Below are 26740 nucleotides of genomic sequence, written 5' to 3' on the forward strand. Positions count from 1 at the left end.
GGTGACTGTGTCTGCCTCCCGGACTGAAATTGGAAGCTGGTTCCATAAAGAGGAGCTTGATAACTAAAGGCTCTGGCTCCCATTCTACTTTTAAGACTCTAGGAACTACAAGTAGTCCCGCATTTAGTGAGCGAGCTCTCTAGTGGGGCAATATGGTACGACAAGCTCCTTAAGATATGATGGAGCATCACCAATCAAGGCTTTGTAGGTTAAGAGAAGAATTTTAAAAGTGATTCTTGATTTTACTGGGAGCCAGTGCAGAGCAGCTAGTGCAGGAGTGATGTGATCTCTTTCTTAGTTTTAGTGAGAACACGAGCTGCAGCATTCTGGATCAACTGGAGGGACCTAAAGAGATTTATTAGAGCAGCCTGCTAATAAGGAGTTACAGTAATCCAGTCTCAAGTAACGAACGTGAACTAATTTTTCTGCATCTTTTTGAGACAAGATGTGCCTGATTTTTGAAATATTACGTAGATGAAAGAATGCAGTCCTTGAGATTTGCTTTACGTGGGAGTTAAAGGACAAGTCCCGATCAAAGATAACGCCAAGATTCTTTACAGTGGTGTTGGATGCCAGGGCAATGCCGTCTACAGAATCCACATCACCAGATAATTGATCTCTGAGGTGCTCAGGGCCGATTAAAATTACTTTGGTTTTGTCTGAGTTTAACATCAAGAAGTTGCAGGTCATCCATGTTTTTATGTCTTTAAGACATGCTTGAATTTTACAGAGTTGGTTGCTCTCCTCTGGTTTTATCGATAAATATAGTTGAGTGTCATCTGCATAACAATGAAAGTTTATGGAGTGTTTCCTGATAATATTGCCCAAAGGAAGCATGTATAAGGTAAATAAATTGGTCCAAGCACAGAACCTTGTGGAACTCCGTGATTAACGTTAGTGGTTATCGAGGCGTCATCGTTTACAAATACAAACTGAGATCGATCTGATAAATAGGATTTAAACCAAATTAGTGCCGCTGAAATGCCAATCGACTGCTCCAGTCTCTGTAACAGGATGTCATGGTCAATGGTGTCGAATGCAGCACTAAGGTCTAACAAGACCAGGACAGAGAGGAGTCCTTTATCTGCTGCCATTAAGAGGTCATTTGTAATTTTCACCAGTGCCGCCTCGGTGCTGTGGTGTTTTCTAAATCCTGATTGAAATTTCTCAAATAAGCTATTATGATGTAGAAAGTCGCACAACTGATTTGCACCACTTTCTCAAGGATCTTGGAGAGGAAGGGAGGTTAGAGATCGGTCTGTAGTTAGCCAATACCTCTGGATCCAGAGTGGGCTTCTTCAGGAGAGGTTTAATAACAGCCACCTTGAAGGAGTGTGGTACGTGGCCTGTTAGCAGAGACACATTGATAATATCTAATAGAGAGCCGCCAATTAAAGGCAAAACGTCTTTAAGCAGCCTCGTCGGGATGGGGTCCAAGAGACAGGTAGACGTGTTCAAGTAGAAACCGTTGAAAATAATTGGTCACGGTTGATAGGAGAAAACCTCCAAATATACACCAGGGCATACAGCGGTTTCCAAGGCCATTCCACTTAAGGACAGATTGGCACTGGTTATGGGCAAGAGATTATTAATCTTGTCCCCAATAGTTAAAATCTTTTCATTAAAGAAGTTCATAAAGTCATTACCACTAAGGTTTATAGGAATGCTCGCCCACAGAGCTGTGACTCTCTGTCAGCCTGGCTACAGTGCTGAAGAGAAACCTGGGGTTGTTTTATTTTTCTATTATTGATGAGTAATAGGCTGCTCTGGCATTACGGAGGGCCTTCTTATATGTTTTAAGACTATCTCGCCAAACTAAGCGGGATTCTTCGAGATTAGTTGAACGCCATATGCGCTCAAGCTTTCGTGACGTTTGCTTCAGTTTGCGGGTCTGAGGGTTATACCAGCGAGCAAACCTCCTCTTCCTCACTGTCTTCTTCTTCAGAGGGGCTATCGAGTCCAGTGTCATTCTCAGAGAGCCTATGGCACTGTCAACAAGATGATCAATCTGGGACGGACTAAAGTTAGACCAGGAGTCCTCTGTTATATTGAGACGTGGTATCGAATCAAATACAGAAGGAATCGCTGTTTAATCTTAGCTCCAGCCGTATCAGTTAGACATCTAGTGTAGAAACTTTTGACTAACGGAGTACACCCGGTAGTATAAATTCAAAAGTTATGAGGTTGTGGTCTGACAGAAGAGGATTCTGTGGGAAGACGCTCAAATGCTCAATGTCAACGCCATAAGTAAGAACAAGATCAAGCTGTGGCCAAAGCTGTGAGTGGGTTTCTGTACTCTCTGACAGAAGCCAATCGAGTCCAACAAGGAGATGAATGCAGCACTAAGGCAATCATTATCAACATCCACATGGATATTAAAATCTCCAACAATAATAACTTTATCGGTTTTAAGAACCAAACTTGATATAAATTCTGAGAATTCAGATATAAACTCTGAATATGGACCTGGTGGCCGGTACAGAATCACAAATTGAATTGGCTGTAGTGTTTTCCAGGTTGGATGTGAAAGACTAAGAACAAGGCTTTCAAATGAGGTGTAGTGTAATTTTGGTTGAGGATTAATTAATAGGCTCGATTCAAAGATGGCTGCTACTCCACCTCCTCGACCGGTGCCTCGAGGAATGTGAGTATTAATATGACTTGGAGGAGTCGATTCATTCAGGCAGACATATTCTTCATGGCTCAGCCAGGTTTCAGTTAGGCAACATAAATCAATGTGATTATCTGATATTAAATCATTCAGTAACACAGCTTTAGATGACAGAGATCGAATATTTAGGAGACCACATTTAATAGACCTATTTTGTTGCACTGCTGAAATAATTGTGTTAACTTGTATAAGGTTATTGTGTACGACTCCTCTTCTGCTTACTTTTGATTTATTTAATTGAAGTGGCCGTGGGACAGACACAGTCTCTACTCTAAAGTCAAGGGTGGGTAACTGCTCGAATGGAAGAGCAGAGAAGGTGTTAAACCACAACTCTGCTCCCGGTTCCTGATCTGAACCCTGGGTTGTCATAGATTAAGTCCCGTGATCAACTTGGTCATATTCGCAGAAATGAGACGCGCTCCGTCCAACGTGGGATGAATGCCGTCTCTCCTCATCAGATCAGGTTTTCCCCAGAAAGTCTTCCAGTTGTCTACGTAGCCCACATTATTCGCTGGGCACCAGCCCGACAGCCAGCGGTTGAAAGACGACATTCGGCTATACAATTCGTCTGTCTGCAAATTTGGGAGAGGGCCAGAGAAAATTACGGTGTCCGACAACGTCTTGGCATAAGCACACACCGATTCCACATTAATTTTAGTGAGTTCCGAGCGGCGGGCTCGGGCGTCATTACCACCGGCGTGTATTACAATCTGACTGTATCTCCGCTTATCCTTAGCCAGCAGCTTCTTTGAAGCCGCCACAGTCGTTTGACCTTCCATCGGCTCTCTGACATTGACGTCATCGTTGCTGTTAATATTTCGCTACATGAGTCCCCGAATGAAGGACTCGGTCCTCGGTGACTTGGCGTCCTTAAAGACCCCCCAGTGAAGGACTCAGTCCTCGGTGACTTGGCGTCCTTAAAGACCCCCCGAGTGAAGGACTCAGTCCTCGGTGACTTGGCGTCCTTAAAGACCCCCCGAGTGAAGGACTCAGTCCTCGGTGACTTGGCGTCCTTAAAGACCCCCCGAGTGAAGGACTCGGTCCTCGGTGACTTGGCGTCCTTAAAGACCCCCGAGTGAAGGACTCGGTCCTCGGTGACTTGGCGTCCTTGAAGACCCCCGAGTGAAGGACTCGGTCCTCGGTGACTTGGCGTCCTTGAAGACCCCCGAGTGAAGGACTCGGTCCTCGGTGACTTGGCGTCCTTGAAGACCCCCGAGTGAAGGACCCGGTCCTCGGTGACTTGGCATCCTTGAAGACCCCCGAGTGAAGGACTCGGTCCTCGGTGACTTGGCGTCCTTGAAGACCCCCGAGTGAAGGACTCGGTCCTCGGTGACTTGGCGTCCTTGAAGACAACCGAGTGAAGGACTCGGTCCTCGGTGACTTGGCGTCCTTGAAGACCACCGAGTGAAGGACTCGGTCCTCGGTGACTTGGCGTCCTTGAAGACCCCCGAGTGAAGGACTCGGTCCTCGGTGACTTGGCGTCCTTGAAGACCCCCCAGTGAAGGGCTGTGTCTACTACCGGACACTTTACGAAGTACACTGCAATCCAGAGCACAACAATCCAGAGCACTGACATCTGCAGTGCACTGCGTGGCTGATGAGTCTGTATCAAATGGAACACTTACGTTAACCACTTGGCGGGAGTGACGTACGCAAATCTGCTTGCGATACCCGCGAAACTTAAAGTGACAAAATGAATGCACTTCTTGCCCTCTTTGTGTCCCTTGTTTACCCCTTTCTCCACCCCATGTGGAAACTGCGATACCTCCACCATCGCGGCAGGAGCCTCCGTGGTCGACCGCTTGTGCTACCGTAGCCATCTCGTCCGCCATTGTTTTAGAAATGAAATGAAAAGCTGGCGAAAGGGCTCCTCCTCTTCCGCTACGTCGCCAAGATGGCGCCCGTTTAGGGCCAGTAGTGTCCATCGTTTACACTGCATGTTTTGCCCGTTTGCAGTGCACCATCCAGGTACTTTCAGTGCCCTGAATTCTGCTGGTTTTGTCAGTGTGGCGCCCGAAGCACTGAAAGTCAGTGACCAAGTGCTCAAGTGTCCGGTAGTAGACACAGCCAAGGACTCTGTCCTCGGTGACTTGGCGTCCTTGAAGACCCCCGAGTGAAGGACTCGGTCCTCGGTGACTTGGCGTCCTTAAAGACCCCCGAGTGAAGGACTCGGTCCTCGGTGACTTGGCGTCCTTGAAGACCCTCCCAGTGAAGGACTCGGTCCTCGGTGACTTGGCGTCCTTGAAGACCCCCGAGTGAAGGACCCGGTCCTCGGTGACTTGGCGTCCTTAAAGACCCTCCCAGTGAAGGACTCAGTCTTCGGTGACTTGGCGTCCTTGAAGACCCCCGAGTGAAGGACCCGGTCCTCGGTGACTTGGCGTCCTTGAAGACCCCCGAGTGAAGGACCCGGTCCTCGGTGACTTGGCGTCCTTGAAGACCCCCGAGTGAAGGTCTCGGTCCTCGGTGACTTGGCGTCCTTGAAGACCCCAGAGTGAAGGACTCGGTCCTCGGTGACTTGGCGTCCTTGAAGACCCTCTCAGTGAAGGACTCGGTCCTCGGTGACTTGGCAACCTTGAAGATCCCCGAGTGAAGGACTCGGTCCTCGGTGACTTGGCGTCCTTGAAGACCCCCGAGTGAAGGACCCGGTCCTCGGTGACTTGGCATCCTTAAAGACCCCCGAGTGAAGGTCTCGGTCCTCGGTGACTTGGCGTCCTTGAAGACCCCCAGTGAAGGACTCGGTCCTCGGTGACTTGGCGTCCTTGAAGACCCCCGAGTGAAGGACTCGGTCCTCGGTGACGAGAGCTTCCCTGATTAGCACATGTGAAGCAGCTGTGTAATCCACGAGGGGGAGAGAATCAGGGTTTTTCATGAAAAAGAACCCGTCTAAGAGTGGAATTCTTATCTCAAAAGGGTCTGCATCATGAGAGGGTCAAGGGTTTTGTGAAAGTTTACGTGTCCTTAAATATATTTGTTGGTAGAGATATGACGGCTTAATCTCATTTCACGAACTGCTCTTGTTTATTTGAAGATTTTTTTAATTTTTTTAGGTATTCTGTTGCTGTCTCTCACTCTGGCAATTGGCTCTGCCGCTCGAGATCTGAAGACTCCGGGGAATACACACTCGTCATGAACTCTGAAACCCAAAGAGAGGTTCCAGGGAAAATGTACAATTGATCAAATTAACTCCGTTCTTTGGTTAATGTTTTAAACTTCAAATAATGTATCTACCGAGCGTATGGCGAGTCACTGTGGGCACAAAGATTAGTGTTGATTACCGTTTTCTTTTTTGAAAAACCAGATTCAAATGAATGGGACAAATTCTCGAAGTTTTGGGGTGTTTTGGGGGTTAAGCGCTGGTCCGATCTCTTAGAAAAGTCCTCCACACGATACCCGATGAGGCCGCAAGTTTTGATGTATTTTGACGCATTTGCGAATTACACGTTGGGACCCTTAGTGATCCAAAGTATTTTTCCCATAGGCTTTGTGAATTTTTCGCCGTTTTTCGCATTTTTCCAATAACGGCCGGGCAAATCTTTTTCAGACTTAAATGCACAAGATTCCCGATCAGACTGCACGTTTTGATGTATTATTTAACCATATGCGGGCCACGCTGCAACCTGTAGGCTCGACCAAAGTTTGACGGATTAAATAATAACTAGGAAAATGCATTTCCTGCAGAAAATACGTTGGAATGCTAACATCTGAAAGTTTGAAGCTGAAAAATAAAAAGCAATAGCTGAAAATGTCAGAAAATGTCAGAAAATAACTGAAATAGCTGAATATTGCTAAAAAAGAGATTGTGTATCTGTCGTTGGTTGTCAAACTGCACTAATGAGAACACCTGTGTGCTGCAAACATCAAAGGTTGCCATAGTGATCACTTCAAAGGGACGACAGTTGCCAGGCTTATGGAGCTAAAGCTAGGGAACACCTCAAACTCTCAAAAAATAAAATAACCGTCGCTCCATTTCTTTCGCCGATATGTTTTGAGAGTAAGGATGACTTGATGACTTTCTCCATTGTGATCCCATTCAAAATAATAACCATGAAATATTCATAATGGGAACAGTTGAAAAGTTACAAATAGGAAAAGTCTTTCCTCTCTATTCCTGAATGAGCTGCATATTTTAATATTCGTAATAGTTTCTAGAGCTGAATATATGAAGGACTAGCTGAGGTACAAAGTACTCTCGATGAGCCTGGCTGCTTCGCAAGCCACAACGAAATAAACTGGCAGGATGGCCGCAAGGGATCCAACTTTCTGCTCACTGATGTACGCGCCAACGCACACAGGAACAACATATCAGTATTATTGAAAATAAACTCTACAAAGCATCGCAAAGATCTAAATCTTAAACACTGAAAGCAATAAACATGAAGGTCACTTGCGGTTTATTTATATTCGCATTTATTATTTTACCTTTAATAAAATAATCAATCAAGGCAGATAAAAATGAATATTTGAGAAATCAGAGAGGAACAATAAAAAAAAATGACAAAACAGTAATTACACTCGTTTGTTGATTCTATGGGAAATTAAAGTGTGAGCTTTGTCCTTTTAACTGAAAGTCGTAAAATGTGTTTTGGACCATATTCACCATATATTTTCTCTTTGTGAATTTCTCTAAAGCGTTTGCATAGTTGTTTTTTCACGTCTGCAGTGAGTCACTGTCGAATGTTGAGTGTGTGGGAAAGGTTTAAGGTGTGCCATGTCTCAGCTGTCACAACAGGGTAAATGTGAGCTCTTTCAAAGCCGTTGAAGTCTGTGCACCAAATAACAGAATAAGCCCCCATGTTGTCGACGAGGAGCCAGTCCCCCACATCCAACTCAGGGAACCAGCAGCTGTCGGTTACTTTGTCGGCGCTGTCGCAGGTTGGACCCCAGAGAACAGACCGGAATCTCTGCTCGCTGCTCTCAACAACCTGTGAACAACACAGACATTGAAATATGAAATCACCTGGTCATCTTTTCCTCTAAAGATCATGTCTGACATCTGGTTTTGCACTTTTCTCAGGTCAGGTTGGGGAGCCTTCAGAATGTTGTTCAACCAAAGACTGTGTAGAAGAAGTGGACGTGGTTCTCGTGACGTCACCCATTGGTCTGTGGACTGACATTTTGAAGCCTCGAATTGGGCATTTTGACCATCACCAATTTGATTTACTTCCACTGCCATCTTGGCATTTTTGCAACGAAAGTGACCATATTTCGACTGGGGGAGTGACAAAGAGAATCCGTATACTGCTCTGGTAGCGACCTGTCAATCACAAAGTAGCCCTCCCTAGATCATAACCTGTGTTGTTGCTGGGGCGTGGTTAGGCTCAGCTGTGGATGAGTGGCTCAGGGAACAGGTGCCGGGAAGAGGCCTAATTGGCCTCAGCTGCAGGGGATCAGCTGATGAGTAACTCTACCCTATATGAGATGGGATAGGGATGGAGGACGGGAGAGGAGAGCAGAGGCACAGTCTGCAGTCCATATCAAGGATATTACGAATATATTGCCGAGTGGGCTCGTCCTGTGGTGTTGGGGGGGAGAAACCAAATGTGACAGCCAAGAACCTGTTACCTTTAAATGATTGGCATTCGGCATAAAAATCCTAATCTCGATTTAAAAAAAAAAGTCCAATATTAATGTTCTCATGTAGTGATGAGGTTGATATTTACCCTGTGAAGGTATGGTTCCAACCGGTTGTGGGCAGCATCATTGGTAATGCATCTCATGGAACCATATACTCCATCATTAAGGTAGTACATCATTAGTCTGTCGGGGCTGTTGTGCTCACCATCTGAAAAAGAAAATATATATACATTCAAAATAAGGTATTAAAATGGCAACTCTGCAGTATCTTACAAAGATGGTGAAGATAATAGGAAGATTGTAATAAAAATGTCATGGGTTTGTCATGGGGTGAGGCTCAGGTGCAGAGAAACCGGATGGACTCCAGGTTTAAAGCGAAACAAAAGTACTTTACTCCAAGAAAAGGTAGAACATAAAAACTCTGGCTTGAAAGCAACTCCGAAAAAACACTAGGGATTGCATGTGAACAAAGACTGGAAATGAGACATCAAAACAGAGACACTATGAGACAGATAAAGACAAGAGTGGCTGAGGGCAGGTGCAGGGAATGAAACAATCAAGGAGACAGAGGAGACCGGAGAAGAAACAGAGGAGACACAGAACAGGGCGTTACAAGAAATTAGCTTTTTAAAGTCCTTGTGCTCACTCAGAGGCTCAGCATGGATGTTTCCTGAAGAGGCTTCTTGTTGTAGTCCATTGCCATTTGGAGCCATCAGACTCATCGGGTAGTTGTCACCTACACATTTTATTTTGTTTTGTTCAATCAAGGTGTATTCAAATACAATCATACATTTTTTAACTTTCTGTTAATACTGAATACTCAAAAGTGATATCTCTACATTACCGCTATGTTCGTCCAAATCATCTGCGATTACTTTTTTGCCGATGACGTTTGCTGCAAGTGTGAAGGCTGAATCCACGAAGTAGCGGCCTGGTTCTGCAATGATCTGCACTCCACTGTCAGGTGGGAAGAATTCATCCAGTGCGGCGTTAATGACTTCTGAAAACTAGGGAAGAAGATCACGTTGGGTTAATAGCATATTTCACAGGTATCACACCTCTATTTATATTCCAGACACGTGACCTACAGTAACCATTATCACTGGCAGTCCAGGTAACACAGGTAAGGTCTCTGCTTGTGTTTCTATGAAGTACGAGCCATGTAATTAGAGGCAAAACCCACACGTATTGAGAAAATAGTTGACATAATTAACACTTTACAATGAATATTTTCTTCCTTTTACCTCTTCAAATTCGACAAGACAGTCCTCTATCCCAGAGAATCCTCCGCCAATATCCAACAGACTCATCTGGAGGCCCAACAAGTTCTGAAAAACACATCAGTACCCCTGTCTAATAAGGCACCATTTGTAACAGTTTTACAAGTTTGCAACCACTATCTGGGGGACCGGCTATTGTTCCTACGGCCCATTATTTAAAAAATGTCCATTGGTCCGAAAGCCTATTTGTCCAAAGCTGTCTTCCCAAAAAAAAACAAATGACCATCGCCCTCCCTTGTATTGATGATCACACTCGTACTCCAACACTGGTCTGTTGAGATGGTTTGCCTCCCAATTCCAAAGCATTGTAACAAACTTGATCAATGGCTCTCTGTACATGTTACTGTCGCTCTACAACGCTCTATTGCTGCGACAATGACTTACCCCAAGGTCAAAGACACGTCGGGCGTCTGCGATGGCCCGCCTGAACGCCAAACTGTCAGTGCACCCACTGCCTACATGAAAGCTGACCCCAATGACCTCCAAGCCCAGATCTCCAGCACGTCCCAGCAGCTTAGCAACGGACTCCAGTCTGGCGCCAAACTTCAAGCTCAGCCTTACCTTGGATGCAGAGTCATCCACTGCAATGCGGAGTACCAATCTGGAACAATAGATTTCAAAGTATTACTCGGTCCGCTCACAATAATCTACACTAAACACAGAAGCAACAAATACTAATAGTTTACTCACTTGGCTTTGGCGTGGCAACGAGATATTTTCAAGAGTTCCTCCTCGCTATCAAAAGTCATGGTATGGACTCCATGAGTACGGGCATATCTAGAAGTACGGACCGAGACGAGTTAGAGACGGGACAAAGGAACTTTTGGTTAAACAATTGTTAAATGAGGCCGAGAAACGACAAAAGGACATAATTGAAGAAAATTCATTCACTACGGATTCTAAAGCATCTTCGGTGCTCCGCCACTGGAGCCCAGCTGAAGTGAGATGTGTTCTCCAGACGAGGAGCGACAATGAACTGAAGGACTTTTACCTCGATTCCTCCGGTCAGAAGTGTTTCCCTCACGGACGACTTGGATGCAAACCCTGAGGTGGAGAACTACACGCTGCAGTTACATCCAACACTTTTGTACCAATAAATCCAGAGCCCCCCCCCCTTAGAAAACCGGCTGCCGTCCTTCAGCTCTCGGCACACTGTCCCTGTCTGTCGTCGCTACACTTACAAAGGACTTTTTGTTTTTGCCCAGTTGAAAACAAAGATTATCAGCCGGTCGCATTGACCTCATTGTGATGACATGTTTAGAGAATATATCTCGTCTTCACCACAACGAGAGGTGAACTCTGGCATGGCAGCTGTCACCCACTTAGTCCCGAGACCCGTAGAGACTTTAAGGCCGATAAACGTAGACTTCTACTGTTTTAGTTCAGCTTGTAATCCCCCTCAGCCTCATTTATCACCTGATCAAATAATAGAGATACATGTACATGCCTTTATTATCAGGTCCAACATGTAAATATGTGTGTTTATATGTAAAGATAACTACAGCAATATCTGACTATCTATTGAAACCCTTGGTTCTAGGCTACAAGGCTTAGACGCTACGGTGTTAGTAGTAAACTTATGATTGTGTTTTATCAAATGACTTTACAGAGTATAATTCAATATGGTATTCAAGTATAGTATGGTAACCTATTCCAAGCTCGCACGTCTTACTCAAAGATCATAGGGATCACTCTCTTCTGCCCCGACATGAAAACCGGGACATCAATTAATTTATTCCATCTTCCATCAAATTATTAAATAGCAACACGTAGTTTTACAGGATATGATTTCACTGGGGAATATTACTTTGTGACTTTATTATTTACCATCTGTGTCGATTAAGCCTGTTTTTTATATTTATTACTCGAAACTATTGAAGACGTGTACTTCAGCAGATTCATGAACGAGTGCCTGTATGACCCATGGGTCCAAAATGTATGCTCTAAATTACCATTGAAACAATATATTTAAAGCATATTTGATAAATACTGATTTTAAATTTAAATATATTTAAGTAAACTTATTCATGCTATTATTTTAATATATTGTATTATTATTTTGGAATATGTTAAAAGGTATTAAGTGTAAAAATGCACCAAAATCACATTAAAAAAATATATATTTTAAATATCTTGCCATTTTAGTATGTTATTCATGCTTATATTTGAGTACATTACTCTCTCAGTACTTGAGATGTTTTTTAAATTATTATTGATTATTTGTATGAGAATGATGCACTGATAGCCCTGTATAACCTTTCCAATTGTTTAAATTATCAAAATTGTATAAAGTACAAAAATAGCTACATTATAAAATGGAATTGATAACTTACTTAGCACATACACGGTAATATATATACTAAGTATACATGTTGTTCCAATTTAACACAAAAAATATACCAAATACACTTGAAATTTTACTTGATTACTATTTAATCACAACTAAAATATACTTAGTACATTAGGTTTCCCAAAATAGCACACTTTAAGTATACTTATAATTAGGGATTAAAGTGTCCTCAAGTATGCTAAGATTAAATATACTTAGCAACCTACCTAGCTACCCACACATCTACCTATCTACATATCTATCTACCTACCCACCTACCTACTTATCTATCTATCTATCTATCTTTCTATATATCTAACTGTCTACCTATCGATCTACCTACCCACCTACCTACTTATCTATCTATCTATCTATCTTTCTATATATCTATCTGTCTACCTATCTATCTACCTACCTACCCACCAATCTATCTACCTACCTATAAATTCGATTCAGTTTATTGTGTACAGCCCATTATTACAAATTTGCCTCAGAGGGCTTTACAATCTGTACACATCCGACTTCCCTGACCTTTGACCTCACAACAGATTTGGAAGAACTCTCGAGAAGAAAAAAAATTCACAAGGAAAAAAGAAGGGAAGAACCCTTCAGGAGAGCAACAGAAGAGGATCCCTCTCCAGGATGGACAGATGAATAGATGTCACGTGACCAGATGAATAATAGATGTCATGTGACCAGAAGGAATCATTACAGATTTACAACACATTCAATGAGTATGACAGAGTGTATGAATAGTTGGTAGTCGGCATGGACCACGATCCAGACCTCCACGATCCATCAGGCAGACGGAGGTAGAGGAGGAGTGGGCGGAGTCTCAACAGGGCCATGGCATCAGACCCAGCCAGGTCCAATGGACCCTATGAGACGTGAAGTCACAAATACTCCGGGGAAGAAGCAGAGTTAATAATGTGTGATGGAGAGATGAAAATTCATCCATAAGGAGAGAGAGAAGAGGAGAGAGGTGCTCAGTGTATCCTAATCGTCCCCCCAGCAGCTATAAGCCTATAGCTATATCTATCTACCTATCTATCTACCTAACTATCTATCTACATACATACCTACCTATCTACCTATCTATCTACCTATCTACCTATCTACCTATCTACCTACCTACCTACCTATCTACCTATCTACCTACCTACCTTCCTACCTACCTATCTATCTACCTAACTATCTATCTACATACATACCTACCTATCTACCCATCTATCTACCCATCTACCCATCTACCTACCTACCTACCTATCTACCTATCTACCTACCTACCTTCCTACCTACCTATCTATCTACCTAACTATCTATCTACATACATACCTACCTATCTACCTATCTATCTACCTATCTACCTTCCTACCTACCTATCTATCTACCTACCTATCTATCTACCTATCTACCTACCTATCTACCTATCTATCTACCTAACTATCTATCTACATACATACCTACCTATCTATCTACCTATCTATCTACCTATCTATCTACCTACCTATCTACCTATCTATCTACCTACCTATCTATCTACCTAACTATCTATCTACATACATACCTACCTATCTACCTACTTATCTATCTACCTACCTATCTACCTACCTACGTACCTATCTATCTTACCAAGGGTAGCTACAATATAATAATAACTTTTGTACGGCGGGAAACTCAACAAGGACTTTGGGAATGCCTCGTCGCAGACGTGTTAGAGATAATTCCACTATGCAATACAGATGTGATGGACTGGTTACTCTTACCTCCTCACACTTTGAGTTAGCGCTCACAACAGATGTCCTAACGGCATATTGTTGTAGACATTTTTAAGTGAGTTGTAGTCACTGTGCAGGGGAGGCAAAAGGTCACAAGTGTGGGTTGGGCTAAGATTCTGAGGATGGACAAGGGCCCTTAACTATTAACGCTCAGCAGGTGTATTTGTTGTCAGTCCAGGGGGTGAGTTGGGGTCTGGCAGCCTAACTCACAAACCGAATTTGCGTGGGCTCAAAACAGAATTAAAGTTGATTTAATTGGTAAAAGGTGTGTCTTCATAAGCATTGTTCATCCATCCATCCATTATCAATACCGCTTATCCTCATTAGGGTCGCGGGGGCGCTGGAGCCGATCCCAGCTGTCATAGGGCGAAGGCAGGGGACACCCTGGACAGGCCGCCAGTCCATCGAGGGCACATATAGAGACTGACAACCATTCACTCTCACATTCACACCTATGGGACATTTAGAGATCAATTAACCTGACGGCATGTCTTTGGACTGTGGGAGGAAGCCGGAGAACCCGGAGGGAACCCACGCTGCCACGGGGAGAACATGCAAACTCCACACAGAAGGACCGCCTCGACCGGGAATTGAACCCACGGCCCTCTTGCTGTGAGGCGCAGCATTGTTCATACTCATAACGCGATCTCCGAGCATGAACGGAGGCGTTCATAGTTTATAGTCTCGCTGCTGCATTGTTCTCCGAAACAAACTGAAGAATCAAAAAGATAAAGAGTGCAACCCAGAGATTTGCTCATGGACTGTAGGTGTGACTTGAAAACCGGCCATAACCTCCACAATGATGAGGAGGGATTGTAGTTACCTGTCTACTATATATATATCTCATATTCATGGACTGCTTTATTGCCTTTAAAAGCCCTATAAAGAGATAATTCAAGTATTAAATGCATTATAAATAAACTATAAAACTATAAAAAAGCTTTCATATCAACAATTTGACGTGGCAAAAATGAATTGTTGATTTAGTCGAATGCAGATGTTGAACACCACATGTTTCTAAAGCATCTAAAAACTAATTGTCCCTCTTTGTGTCATCCCTAGACGTGTAAATCGTGTTTTTTTTCTTCAGAGAACTATTTATGGCGTGATCACACGCCAAGGTCGAGACGACTTCACTACACCGAAGATAAGCTAAGCTCTACAGGGCCTTACCTCACACCACACCTCAAGGTTCCACTCAGAGGTTTGTCGATCAATTTAAAATAGTTCCTGTCTGCACAGATATCGATCTCCGGAGAAATTGCCATGTTAAAATGTCATGTTAACATTCTGTAGCTTGCCACTACATAGAGTTGCTTACTTCTCGCAAAAAAATAAATAATGCCTTATCAATGAATGCCGTGCGTATGTAATCCATCCTGGGTCATATGTGTTGATGTTTTGATCAATTGTCAATATTTTATGGTCATAATAAATCAATCGCATTGTACTTTTTAGATGTAACTGTATCGCTTAACTTCGGCCAAGCAGACATTGCAAAGTAGAACTCGCCAACAAAGCAAGTTATCTTATTCTGTGTCATGTTGTCGACTCAACCTGCCAAGGTCTTGGCGTCCGGCTTGATCCGAAGTCAGAGTACGCCTGCGAAGAGGAAGGGGGGGGGGGGGGGAATCAAAATAAGGTGCACTAAATTCTCGGGTTAAAAAGTTTATTTCCACTGCATAATACAGTTACTAGATTCAAATATTTAAAATGTATTAACAGGAAGTTGGCAGCACATTTCCAAAACAGCAATAATAACCGAAAAAGAACAAAGAAACTGAAGTGGTATAAAAAGTACTTTTGTCTGACCGACAATGGGAAGCCAGAACAGGCGATGAGGGACACGTCATAACGTATCAGGGCATAGCAGACAAGTATGGAAAACTTATAAAAACAGAAAGAAAAAACAAACATTACCAGAACACAGAGAACTTCAAATAAAACACACTTAACAAAACCTCAAGACCATGATATTGGATAAGTGCCTTAAACTTGCGTTCTCTCTCCCGACCACCAGGAGGCGACTCCTCTGGTTGTATAGAAGTCTATGCTTCATGTGTTATAGCTGCATTCTCTCTCCTGACCACCAGGGGGCGACTCCTCTGGTTGTATAGAAGTCTATGCTTCATGGGTTATAGCTGCATTCTCTCTCCTGACCACCAGGGGGCGACTCCTCTGGTTGTATAGAAGTCTATATAATGACTCTACTTCTCTCTTGATGTATTCCCTCAGTAAACATTGTAAACATGAGTTTATGTCACAGTCTCTAGTTTCAAGTCTTCTTCTATACAGCATGATGTCATCATTTAGTACCTTATGGTCTTTTAGAGTCACACAGGCCATAAATCAGGGGATGCTTTAGGGGCGGGGCTACAGGGTGATTCCTAACCGAGCCCTCTATGATGGTCACTCCATATACCAAATATGGTCATCGTCATTCACCGGTTGCAAACAGAGCACTTAATAGTTTTTTAAATATAGTATTCTTTAACTATTTTACAATTCATCACTCTCGTGGGGAAAACATTTCATTCAATTAAAATGACATTAAAAAGATGCTAAAGAACAACGCATCGACAGAGATCTCCATTTAGGGCGGAGGTGTGTTGTGAATGGCTGACGTGCTCCAGTTAAATATAACGGCAGTCCATTGGATAGCTGTCAACACATCCACAACCCCAAAGTGTTATCCAATGATGTCATCCATCGGGCCTTGATGCCAGTATGGGTCTTTCTCATTAGGAGGGAGGTTTCCATACAGGGCAACACCATGCAGACGGTAAGAATACTTGAATTGAAATCTGCAAACAGTGCGATTCCAAGTCTCAGGCGGAGCTTCTTTCATTTATATTAAATAACCTGGAACACAAGACACAACGATTGGATTCAACATTTACTTACAAAAATAAAATGAATAGTCACTTTTTGTATGTGTAAGAAACAACCCAGCCATAGGAAATAATGTTGGCATTGTGTGCGTCTCCAAACCGTGGATACAATGAATGTCAACGTTTCTGAAGCATTAATATGTCTCGTATCGCGACACTACCTTTTCATTAGCATTGAGGAACAGGTGGTTAGGTCTGGTGGGGGTTTAAGAAATGGTCATAGTTTGTGTTTAAATAAAATAATAAAATAACATAACAGCTGTAAAACCAGAATAAACAGCAGAACAATGCTGCGCAACAAGCCATGACTCGGGATGCAGACAGTGGTCTCCTGGGTGAAAGTCCTGTGTTTGTTCCATCCCTCCCTTCGTGGACTGTTACACTCGTTATTATGCCACGTAACTTTAAAATATGTTTGCCCAATACACTAAGTCACTTGCTATGTGAGTCACTGTCTCTGACCGCATGTAATAACATTCATAATGTGTGTATAGCATCCCGTGCTTAAGGAAAAGTACAATGCCAGTATTTTTTTACGAGCAGCGGGGCTGTAACAAATGTGTTTTGAAAAAGTTTTTTTATTCCCAGCTCACACCAATGTGTCCTCCTGCCCTGGTGGGCGAGAAAAGGAAGATGCAGAGTGGAGCAAAGATTATATTTGCTGTTCCAATGATGGCCATGAGCCGGTGGAAGCCAATGGTTTCCACTATCGGACCTGCAATAGCTGGACCTTTGGACAGAAGAGGCAATATTCAACAACTTGATAGCAAAAACAACGTTCAGGCTTGTAGGGCTGCTGCTCTGTTATTGGCATAGCGTTAGCATAGCTTTAAGGTGGGTTAGCCCTGTTCAGAGCAAATGAAATGCTATATTACTGTAAACCCCAGTGTTAACCTCACCAACTGAGCGATTACAACTGAGGTTTTAAGATCATATAATGCAACATTAGGGCATATTTATAAAGCTCAAATGTCAATAATTTTTACTGAAAAAAGTTTTGTTTTCTTGCGAGATGAGAAATAAAATTTGATGGGATGATTAATGCGATTCTCATGTCTGTACGGTAAATAGGAAGCTCCCACTAACACACGGTTAGCCTAGCTTAGCACAAAGCTATCAAAGTCCACGTACCAGCACCTCCAGAGGCCTTAAAACCACCAGTTACCTCAGAGAAGCTCTACATCTCTGCGTGTGAACTGTGCTTACCCACGGAGAAGCCGATGCAGACTGCGACATCTGCAATAGCATAAACTGTGCCATATACCGGCAGATACCTCAGATCTACCATGTTACCCATGAGAGGCATTATTGATGAGTCCACTGTGCCTGGTAGAGGCAAGAGAATCATTCATTATTTAAACCAACAAAAAAGGTATTTGTTAAAAAGCCAATATTAGCCACGACTTACCAACTGAAAAGCCAACAAATGCATTCAGAAGAAGCACATGATAGATGTTCTTGGAAAATCCAAACTGAAATAATAAGAATTAATATGAAATGTATACATTTCAGGGAACATTGTATTTGTTGCTGGGAAGTAAAATATCAGGGTAAACCGGGTAAGGCGGATGTACATTGTATAGCTGTAGAGATAGGCAAGTAGATAGGTGGGTAGGTAGATGGATATATAGGTAGGTAGATAAATAGGTAGTTAGGTATATGTAGATAGGTAGGTAAGTCGATAGGTGGGTAGGTAGGTAGATAGGTAGGTAGTTAGATAGGTAGATAGGTAGGTAGATCGGTGGGTAGATAGGTAGGTAGGTAGATAGGTAGTTGGGTAGATAGGTAGTTAGGTAGGTAGATAGGTAGTTGGGTAGATAGGTAGTTAGGTAGATAGGTAGTTAGGTAGGTAGATAGTGGGTGGGCAGGTAGATAGGTAGTTAGTAGGTAGATAGGTAGGCAGGCAGTTAAGTGCAGGTAGATAGACAGATAGGTAGGTAGATAGGTAGTTACAGATAGGTAGTTGGCAGTAGATAGATAGGTAGTTAAGTAGGTAGATACGTAGGTAGTTAAGTAGGTAGATACGTAGGTAGGTAGATAGGTAGGTCGGTGGGTAGGTAGATAGATAGGTGGGTAGGTAGGGAGGTAAACAAATGTTAACATGTTCACATTTACATAATCTATGAAACTCACAACAATGGTGGATATTCCCGCCACGACCATTCCAACAAAAGCGTATAGCCAACTGAGAAGAGATTAACAACATCATATTATAGGCATATTTAAATCGTAGCAAGACCATGAAGAAACCTACCTAACAACAGGCCACTCTGCTGTCAGACTCAGGTCAACATACCTTCTGCTATATTTTTGTGACAGGTGACCAAAGATGTTGGAGACAACGAGGTAGGAGATGCTGTCTGTCAGGAAGACCGTGCCTGAAACAGAGATACAGTCTGACCTCGCTATTTTAACACAAACATTTCCACATGAATCTAACACAATGACCATTTTGGATGATTAAATTACTGCAGGTGAGGATGATCTCAGATGAGTGGTGCAAAGCTTCAGCTACACCCTGATCATCTATTTGCAGCATCAATGCATGTCTTAATAATTTGCTGAGAGCACAATGGAATAAGCACAACATTGGTTAATCTTGAATACCTAGCTGCCATTTGCTAGAACACATGGTCTTCATCATCCGGACAGGAAGAGTTGTTTCTATTGTGGCAACAACCATTGTTGTCAAACATATGGCTCCTGGAGAGCAGAGGAAATACAATATATATCAAACCGCTGTATTGTATGGTTTTTAAGCAAAAGGTAGCAACAATTCCTTGTTATTAAAGGGACAGTGTGTAGGATTTGGTGGCATCTAGCGGTGGGTTGCAGATTGCCACCACGCACAATTACCTATGGAGTTACAGAAGAGCCATAACAAACGAATAGATCTCTGAACGAATCAAATAATAAATCTGGAAATATAAAGAGGAACACCAAAGAACAGTAAAAAAAAAAGGCAATTCATAAAATATGCCATGTGAATGTGCAGTGTGGTGGTGGCAGTAGACGTGCATGGATAAAGAGAGCTGGATACATCGCTCACTCTTATGAAAGTTACTCAGTGGCGCATGAAGAGAAAAACGTTTGACTTGCAAGTCAAGAATTTAGTTGAAAATATGCCTTCCACATGTTGGGGTCCATGGAGGCGTTTGCTTTGGGCTCAGTCATAGAAAACAACTCTGTCTTCAACTATTAGTCCATTTCATAAGTTGTATCTCGTGATTTAAATAAGGGCTATGTGTTTCTACTGAGAAGTTGATTTACTTTGAACAAATTGACCCGCTTAGTTACAGACGTCTCTTTTGGTTGCGAATCTCCGTGAGAGGCGGGGCTTATCTCCGTGGAAACAGTTATCATCTCCTTCATCCGCCATGAAGAACTGACCACTAGTTCTGCTTCATACGTGTTGAGGACATCACACACACGTCTGGACATCTAACGCCCTCGTGTTCGGGTTCATAACATATATATGTACACTACCGTTCAAAAGTTTGGGATCACCCAGAGAATTTCGTGTTTTCCATGAAAACTCACACTTTTATTTATCAAATGAGTTGCAAAATGTATAGAAAATATAGTCAAGACATTGACAAGGTTAGAAATAATGATTTGTATTTGAAGTATTAATTTTTTTCTTCAAACTTTGCTTTCGTCAAAGAATGCTCCTTTTGCAGCAATTCCAGCATTGCAGACCTTTGGCATTCTAGCTGTTAATTTGTTGAGGTAATCTGTTGAAATGTCACCCCATGCTTCCTGAAGCACCTGCCACAAGTTGGATTGGCTTGATGGGCACTTCTTGCGGACCATACGGTCAAGCTGCTCCCACAACAGCTCAATGGGGTTGAGATCTGGTGACTGTGCTGGCCATTCCATTACAGACAGCAAGCTGCCTGCTTCTTCCCTCAATAGTTCTTGCACAATGTGGAGGTGTGCTTTGGGTCATTGTCCTGTTGGAGGAGGAAATTGGCTCCAATCAAGCGCTGCCCACAGGGTATGGCATGGCGTTGCAAAATGGAGTGATAGCCTTCCTTATTTAAAATCCCTTTTACCTGGTACAAATCTCCCACTTTACCAGCACCAAAGCAGCCCCAGACCATCACATGACCTCCACCATGCTTGACAGATGGTGTCAGGCACTCTTCCAGCATCTTTTCACCTGTTCTGCGTCTCACAAATGTTCTTCTGTGTGATCCAAACACCTCAAACTTGGATTCATCTGTCCAGAACACCTTTTTCCAATCTTCCTCTGTCCAATGCCTGTGTTCTTTTGCCCATACCAATCTTTTCTTTTTATTGGCCAGTCTCAGATATGGCTTTTTCTTTGCCACTCTGCCTAGAAGGCCAGCAACCCGGAGTCGCCTCTTCACTGTCGACGTTGATACTGGCGTTTTGCGGGTACCATTTAAAGAAGCTGCCAGTTGAGCACCTGTGAGGCGTCTATTTCTCAAACTAGAGACTCTAATGTACTTGTCTTCTTGCTGAGTTGTGCACCGGGGCCTCCCACTTCTCTTTCTGCTCTGGTTAGAGCCCGTTTGTGCTGTTCTCTGAAGGGAGTAGTACACACCGCTGTAGGAAATTTTCAGTTTCTTTGCAATTTCTCGCATGGAATAACCTTCATTTCTAAGAACAAGAATAGACTGGCGAGTTTCACAGGAAAGTTCTTTTTTTCTGGCCATTTTGAGAGTCTTATCGAACCCACAAATGTGATGCTCCAGATAATCAACTAGCTCAAAGGAAGGCCAGTTGTATAGCTTCTCTCATCAGCAAAACAGTTTTCAGCTGTGCTAACATAATTGCACAAGGGTTTTCAAGGGTTTTCTAATCATCCATTAGTCTTCTAAGGCGATTAGCAAACACAATGTACCATTAGAACACTGGAGTGATAGTTGATGGAAATGGGCCTCTTTACACCTCTGGAGATATTTCATTAGAAACCAGACGTTTCCACCTAGAATAGTCATTTACCACATTAACAATGTATAGAGTGTATTTCTGATTGATTTAATGTTATCTTCATTGAAAAAAACAATGCTTTTCTTTGAAAAATAAGGACATTTCTAAGTGATCCCAAACTTTTGAACGGTAGTGTATATATATATTTATACATAACTTCACCTGTAACTGTTTTATTCTCTGAGATTCCGGTACTTAGAAGAGGTATTAAAGAGCTCCGGGTGCCCGCAAACCGCAACGATGAGTGTGTCCTCCATCTTGTTCTGATTCAACAACGGCGGGACAACTCGGTTGAAAAATATATTTCAACTAGTTGTGAAGATTCGCAACGCTTTTGCCGTGAACGCACCATAATTCTATGAGTAACAGTATGTTTGGGCCCCATGGCGTCATGTGATGGTTATGGAAATTGTACTTGGCTTGAAACATTAGCCACGTCTATATTTCAAAATACCAGCAGCAATGACAATATACGGGTCCTTCAGGAGAGTCAGCATCGGAGTCCCTTTTCCCGTCTGAAACATAAAACATCTTTTCAGAGAGGTAACAGATCTAATAATAAGCGTTGTACTGAACAGCTTATTAGAAAAATCTAAATGAAATGAATTAACTAACTGATACTTCTACGGCTCATCACTTTGTTTTCTTAATTTATTTACCATTTCATAATTTTTTATTGTACAATCGCCTTTGTTTTGCCTTCTTATGGATAATGGTGCCAAGTTTCCATAGTTTTATAAGGCAGTCTTATGTTTGAAATAATGCATATAGAAAGATAATTTTTATAGTGGATATTAGGGAGGAATATTCTGATTAAAGTATTATAAAAGCATTGGAAAATATGATCACTGTATTATATGTGTAACTGTAATGTTGATTTTATGAGGTTTATTGTTTTCATAACTATAGGATGTTGATGGTATGAATGAGATGGTTTTATTATGGGAGAGGTGCGTTTCTCTTGAGATCGTTGCTGTTTCCTGTTTGGGCTCTTATTCTGAAAAGTCTAAAACCGGAAGTAGGGCTCTGAACAGGAAGCTGTAAGAGCTGTTATCTCTCGTGGCGCGTTGCTCATTCTCTTTCAAATGCTGAGAGCAGGAGAGAGGAGGCCAGCGGGGCGTGAGCGAGAACAGCCCTCCCTGGAGGAGACGGTAAGGACTCGTCTTATTGGCGAGACGTTAGATCGGCTGTCTGATTATTGGAGGTCGACAGAAACTGTTGGAGGCAGACTGTGGGCTGAAGATGAGGAGACGTCTGAATGATGGTCATCAGCTGGGCTTTAAAGCAACTAGGAATGTTATTGTTAAAATAAATACTCTTAAAATGCATCCCTAGTGTTGAGACTTCTTACACTAACACTGAGCTCCATCCAGATTCTTTGGATAAATTCTTTCAGTTACCAATCGAAAATATTAATTTAAGTCAGTTTGTTTGTTAAAAAAAATGTTTTTATCGTGTTAAAATGTAAATCTTGTTTGACATCGAGTGCACCCGTTTTTAAAAGTACAATTTAAGTGACTAGTTGCCAGTGTTTGAGTTGAAATGAATACGTCACTGTACCTCTGTTTGAACCCGCGATGGTTGAAAGACAACGGCATGTAAACCTGTGAGAGTGAGACAATCTGAGCGGGACAGACGACGCCACATGCAGGAGTCACTGTTCCATCCATGTGCAGCGTGTCACGGTACCTCCAGCCAACACGGCGATGACCGCCAGGACCAGGAAGGGAGACATTTCTCCAACAAACTCATACATCAAACTGCCAAATGGAGCCCCCGCTGAAAGGAATATGAATGGAAATGTTAAACAACAGAGTAGAAGCATGATTAGGTGTCTATGATTCAGACCTCAATGGTGGTAAATGCTATGTCCGTCGGAGCTGGAGTCTATCCCAGCATGCATCTGGTGCTTTAGACCCTTGTTAACATGGTGCCGATCAATGCAGGACTACTTTTTGTCAATAATGTATTTTTAGACCAAAAACATTTACAAGGAAAGCAGGAATTTTTTCAAATTCTGGTGTTGTTGCTTTTGTGCCTTGTGTTTTGTGTCCGTTGCGTTCTACCCTGTAATGTCAGAGGCGTTGTGTCCTCTCGGGGGTAAAAACCCTTAAGCTCAAGCGCTCTGGTCTTTTTTAATGTTCCATGTTTTTCATGTCGATGACATCTACAGATATATAAAATGTGCATGTTTAATTAGGCAGAGGGTTTTTGAGTGTGCCCTCAGATGCTCTACATACCAATCAACCCTAAAGCCAATCCAGTGAATGATGTGCCCATTGCACGCCCCCTCTCCTTGCTGTCTTTGTACCCGTCAGCCAGCATTCCCATTCCTGGAAAACAAAAAATAATACTTCCACTAATAATATCTTTAGTGGGATAATTCATTTGATTTACATTTGTTCAAATCTGTGAACACTAAAGTTCGAATTTAAACCTTTTCGCTGTTGTTTTTTAAAGATTAAATTCAATATTGTAAACTATTAAAAAATAAATATATCTGACCTGCCACAGACAAGCAGGATCCACCCACACCTTGCACTGACCTGGCCAGCAGCAGCAAGGCGAAGCTAGACGAAAAGGCAAACACTTCAAAGGAACAAGATTAGATCTACACATGAAGTAACTGACTTGTGGAACAGCTGTCGACGGTGGGGGGAGAATTAGATGTTTCTATCTATTCAATAACTAAATGTGAGGCGTCCGGGTTTGCCTTCATCAAGCCCCTCTGCACACTGCCTGGTTCTGACGGGGATTCAGCTTCTTGACCGGGAATGTTCATTTTCCTTACAGGAGAATATTCCAAATACAAGAGAACATTCCTGATATGGGGGAACATTCCTGAGACAGGACACCATTCCTGCTACAGGAGAACATAAATGATATAGGAAAACATTCTTGATACAGAACAGTCCTGATACAGGATAACATTCCTGATACAGGAGAATATTCCTGATACAGAAGAATATTCCTGATACAGAAGAATATTCCTGATAAAGGATAACATTCCTGATACAGAAGAATATTTCTGATAAAGGAGAACATTCCTGATGCAGAAGAATATTCCTGATGCAAGAAAATATTCCAGATACAGGAGAACATTCCAGATACAGGATAACATTCTAGATACAGGAGAACATTCCTGATACAAGAGAACAGTCTTTGTAAAAGAGAACATTCATGGTACAGGAGAACCTTCCTGATACAGGAGAACATTCCTGATACAAGAGAACATTCCTGACACAGGAAAACATTCCTTATACAGGAGAACCTTCCCGATACAAGGGAACATTCCGGATACAGGTGAAAAATTCATGATACAGGGGTAAATTCCCGATCCAGGAGAACATTCCTGATACAGGAGAACATTCCTGATACAGGAGAACATTTCTGATGCAGGAGAACATTCCTGATAGAGAAGAATATTCCTGATCCAGGAAAATATTCCAGATACAGGAGAACATTCCTGATACAAGAGAACGTTCCAGATACAAGAGAACATTCCTGGTACAGGAGAACATTCCTGATACAAGAGAACGTTCCAGATACAAGAGAACATTCCTGGTACAGTAGAACATTCCAGGTACAAGAGAACATTCCTGATACAAGAGAATATTCCTCGTACAGGAGAACATTCCTGATACAAGAGAACATTCCTGATGCAAGAGAACATTCCTGATACAAGAGAATATTCCTCGTACAGGAGAACATTCCTGATACAAGAGAACATTCCTGATGCAAGAGAACATTCCAGGTACAAGAGAACATTCCTGATACAAGAGAATATTCCTGGTACAGGAGAACATTCCTGATACAAGAGAACATTCCTGATACAAGAGAACATTCCTGATAGATGCTACTTTTTCCGGGCGGCGCGATTTTCGCCCCGAGTTGAAATATTTCAACTTTTTGGCACTAATTTCGCAACTCGGGCCAATCAACTCCGCGTGTCATCGCTGTCCCGCCGTTGTTGAATCAGAACAAGATGGAGGACAAACTTAGTGTTGTAGTTTGTGCGAACCGGAGCTCTTTAATACAACCTCTTATGAGGTACTCAAACGCGCCGCCCCAAACACGCTGTCCGGAAAAATGTTGCATCTATAGAATAGAATCAGCTTTATCGCAACCACACACGTCTGTACGTTGACTTTGCGTGGGATCTTGTCGCTTTCGGTGTGAACATGGCATTAGGCTGTTACTCTGGCTTTTAAATCACTGCTGCAATCATTTAGTCTTGAGTGTGTTCTCCACAGTGTTGTGTTTTATGTCTGAGTGTCTTACATTACTTACAGGTAGTCGAAAAGACGATTATGCAGAAACCAGCACACATTGGGATGTGATATCCAATCCTGTAAAATATGGACAAAGTGAGTCAAGTATTTTGTAGGTATAGTTAAAAGTCGGCCTGCTTCCCAAAAATCAAAGTCACTACTCACCTGTCAGTAAGTGGCCCCATGAAGGGGTTAATGAGGAGCTGTATGGTGGACTTGGAGGCCAACATAAGTCCTACTTTGATGTTGACCTCATCCAAATGAGCATCTGCGTTGTAGCAGTTTGACTCTGGATTCTGGGCCACGGTGAGATTACTAGAGAGAGCTGGGGTCTGGTGTGGAGGTACAGATGTGGAGCCCAACATCACTGATCTCCTATTCAGTGACTGGTTGATGGGAGGATTCACTGTTAAGCCGGTGCCGTTCCCAGGAGTGGTGGCTGGAGCCTTGCCAATCTCGTACAGGTAACTTGGAAGGATGGGCACTGTCAACAAATAAATCCACAACAAAATCTTCAACTTACGTTTTACATGTGATTTGATACCTTCAGCAGCATTCCCAATAAAGTTGTTATCTCCGACCGGCGTAAACCACGGGGGAGGTTATGTGTTCGGTTGTGTGGGTACTCACTAAGTCTCTTATAGTCATTTACTTGCTCCTTGCCTGAAGTTGTTCTGCGCCGCCATCTTGAAGGTCTTTCCTAAAGCTCTTATTTCTGCTCTGAGGAGCGAGGAGTGAGGAAGGCTTCCAGGAAGTGTTTTAATGCATGTATGAGTTATTTGATTGGAACCTGCAGCTGATCAGACTGATCACTGTAGTTTTATACCAGAGTGAAGACGGATCACAGACTAAACTCCAGTTGTATATTTGATCTGTTTTCTGATTCACCATCTGGTTCAAACATGTGTTCATGTAGCTATGAACAACAACAGGAACACAAACAACTTTCTTTAATTGTTATAAATAATTGTCTTTTCTTGATCGGTT

General features: G+C 42.6%; 1 protein-coding gene across 1 annotated transcript; it reads right to left on the reverse strand.

Moving 5' to 3' along the window:
• Positions 1 to 7335: 7335 nt before the first annotated feature.
• Positions 7336 to 26439, reverse strand: LOC130188630 (ornithine decarboxylase-like). Its single transcript, XM_056407040.1, has 16 exons — positions 26406 to 26439; positions 25919 to 26237; positions 25773 to 25831; positions 23988 to 24071; positions 23723 to 23815; positions 23172 to 23261; positions 23043 to 23086; positions 21937 to 21997; positions 19131 to 19226; positions 18820 to 18901; positions 10216 to 10302; positions 9910 to 10126; positions 9490 to 9573; positions 9090 to 9252; positions 8332 to 8453; positions 7336 to 7593 (listed from the first exon to the last, which is right to left on the reverse strand). The coding sequence occupies exons 1-16, from the start codon at positions 26437 to 26439 to the stop codon at positions 7336 to 7338; spliced, it is 1893 nt and encodes a 630-aa protein (XP_056263015.1).
• Positions 26440 to 26740: the final 301 nt, after the last annotated feature.

This window comes from Pseudoliparis swirei, chromosome 23, assembly GCF_029220125.1.
Source record: "Pseudoliparis swirei isolate HS2019 ecotype Mariana Trench chromosome 23, NWPU_hadal_v1, whole genome shotgun sequence".
Taxonomy (NCBI): Eukaryota; Metazoa; Chordata; class Actinopteri; order Perciformes; family Liparidae; genus Pseudoliparis; species Pseudoliparis swirei.